Below are 1724 nucleotides of genomic sequence, written 5' to 3' on the forward strand. Positions count from 1 at the left end.
ACTTTGGCTCCTGAGGCGTGCAGGGCCTTCACAGTGTCACGCCCAATCCCTGTAGGAGGGAGAGTGGTAAGACAAGGGTCCTACATGCTTGGTCACAGCTAGGGTCGGGATCCCACGTGGAAATAAAGACCCTAGAGGGTAACTGGCTCCTCATGAGCCCCAGGAAGGCTGCCTCTGGTGCCTAACTGCCCAGCCTGAATCTAGGAGCTATCCTACAGTTCATCCATCAGGGGTATTGTGGTGGCCAGGGTGGGGTTGTTATTTCTGTTCTGGTGGGTCTCCAACCAGGTGACAGAAGCAAGTTAGTCCTAGTCAGTGGGAGTCAGGTTTTGAAGGGCTGAGCTGTGACAAGATCACCTTGGACCCCTATTCAGTGTTGAGGTTGGCCCCCCTCCTCTCCCCTGTGCATAGCTCATACCCTTCCCAGCTCACACTCACCCTACTTTCCTGCTCACACTCATCTCACTTCACTGCTCACACTCACCTCACTTCCCAGCTCACACTCACCTTCTTCCCTGTTCACACTCACCTTTCCCTGCTCACACTCTTCTCGGCTCACACTCATTCTGCTTCCCTGCTAACACTCATCTTACTTCCCAGCTCACACTCACCTGCTTCCCTGCTCACACTCACCTTTCCCTGCTCACACTCACCCTACTTTCCTGCTCACACTCACCTCACTTCCCAGCTCACACCTTCTTCCCTGCTCACACTCACCCTGCTTCCCTGCTCATACTCACCTTTCCCTGCTCACACTCTTCCCTGCTCACACTCATGCTGCTTCCCAGCTCATACTCATGTTACTTCCCAGGTCACACTCATCCTGCTTCCTGCTCACACTCACCTTATCACACTCACTTCCCTGCTCACACTCATTCTGCTTCCCTGCTAACACTCATCTTACTTCCCAGCTCACACTCACCTGCTTCCCTGCTCACACTCATCCTGCTTCCCTGCTCACACTCACCTTTCCCTGCTCACACTCACCCTGCTTCCCTGCTCACACTCACCTTTCCCTGCTCACACTCTTCCCTGATCACACTCATCCTGCTTCCCTGCTAACATTCACCTTTCCCTGATCACACTCACCCTGCTTCCCTGCTCACACCTTTCCCTGATCACACTCACCCCACTTTCGTGCACACACTTACCTTTCCCTGCCCCTGTCACCAGGGCCCTCAGGCCACTGAAATTCAGCTTCATGTTGCTGACACCAGCTTCTTCTGCAACAAGAGATGGACTCAGCTTTTAAGGCTGGGCTGGCAGGCAGGGCAGGAGTGGGCGGGGCTAGGAGCTGACTGGCCTGGCTCGGGTGGCATGAGCCACTTCCTCCAAGGGTGGCTCTCACTCCCCAAATATAGCATCCAGCTGCTTATTAAGGCTTGAAGAAGAAATAAGAAATTGAGCTTGTGAGAGGGGCTGACAGCGTAGAGCTGTGAAACCAGAGACCTGGAAAGCAAATTTGTGTTTTCTTTAGGCTGGTACCTGGTGTTCAGTCCTCACTGCACACAAGACAAACCTTGTACCACTAGGCCACACTCCTAATCTAGGAGAACAGAGATTTGGGTTTTCTGATTTGCCTTCTTTGCACAGAAGCATTAGCCGGTAACTGGTAACTGTTTTAATGGAAGAGAAGCTGCACCTTCCAGTGAAGTGGGGGTGCTTCAGCCTGACTGAAGGGCCAGGACCGCTCTGCGCATGGACATGACAGTGGCAACCACTTG

General features: G+C 53.3%; 1 protein-coding gene across 1 annotated transcript in view; it reads right to left on the reverse strand.

Moving 5' to 3' along the window:
- Dcxr (dicarbonyl and L-xylulose reductase) overlaps positions 1 to 1278 on the reverse strand; it is a 7762-nt gene extending 6484 nt beyond the window's left edge. Inside the window, exons 1-2 of the mRNA XM_031353843.1 lie at positions 1152 to 1278; positions 3 to 49 (exon numbers count right to left, since the gene is read on the reverse strand). Of these exons, the coding sequence (XP_031209703.1) occupies positions 3 to 49; positions 1152 to 1203 (99 nt within the window). The 5' untranslated portion in view covers positions 1204 to 1278. The remainder of the gene's footprint in view (positions 1 to 2; positions 50 to 1151) is intronic.
- Positions 1279 to 1724: the final 446 nt, after the last annotated feature.

Source organism: Mastomys coucha, unplaced genomic scaffold (genome assembly GCF_008632895.1).
Source record: "Mastomys coucha isolate ucsf_1 unplaced genomic scaffold, UCSF_Mcou_1 pScaffold5, whole genome shotgun sequence".
Lineage (NCBI taxonomy): Eukaryota > Metazoa > Chordata > Mammalia > Rodentia > Muridae > Mastomys > Mastomys coucha.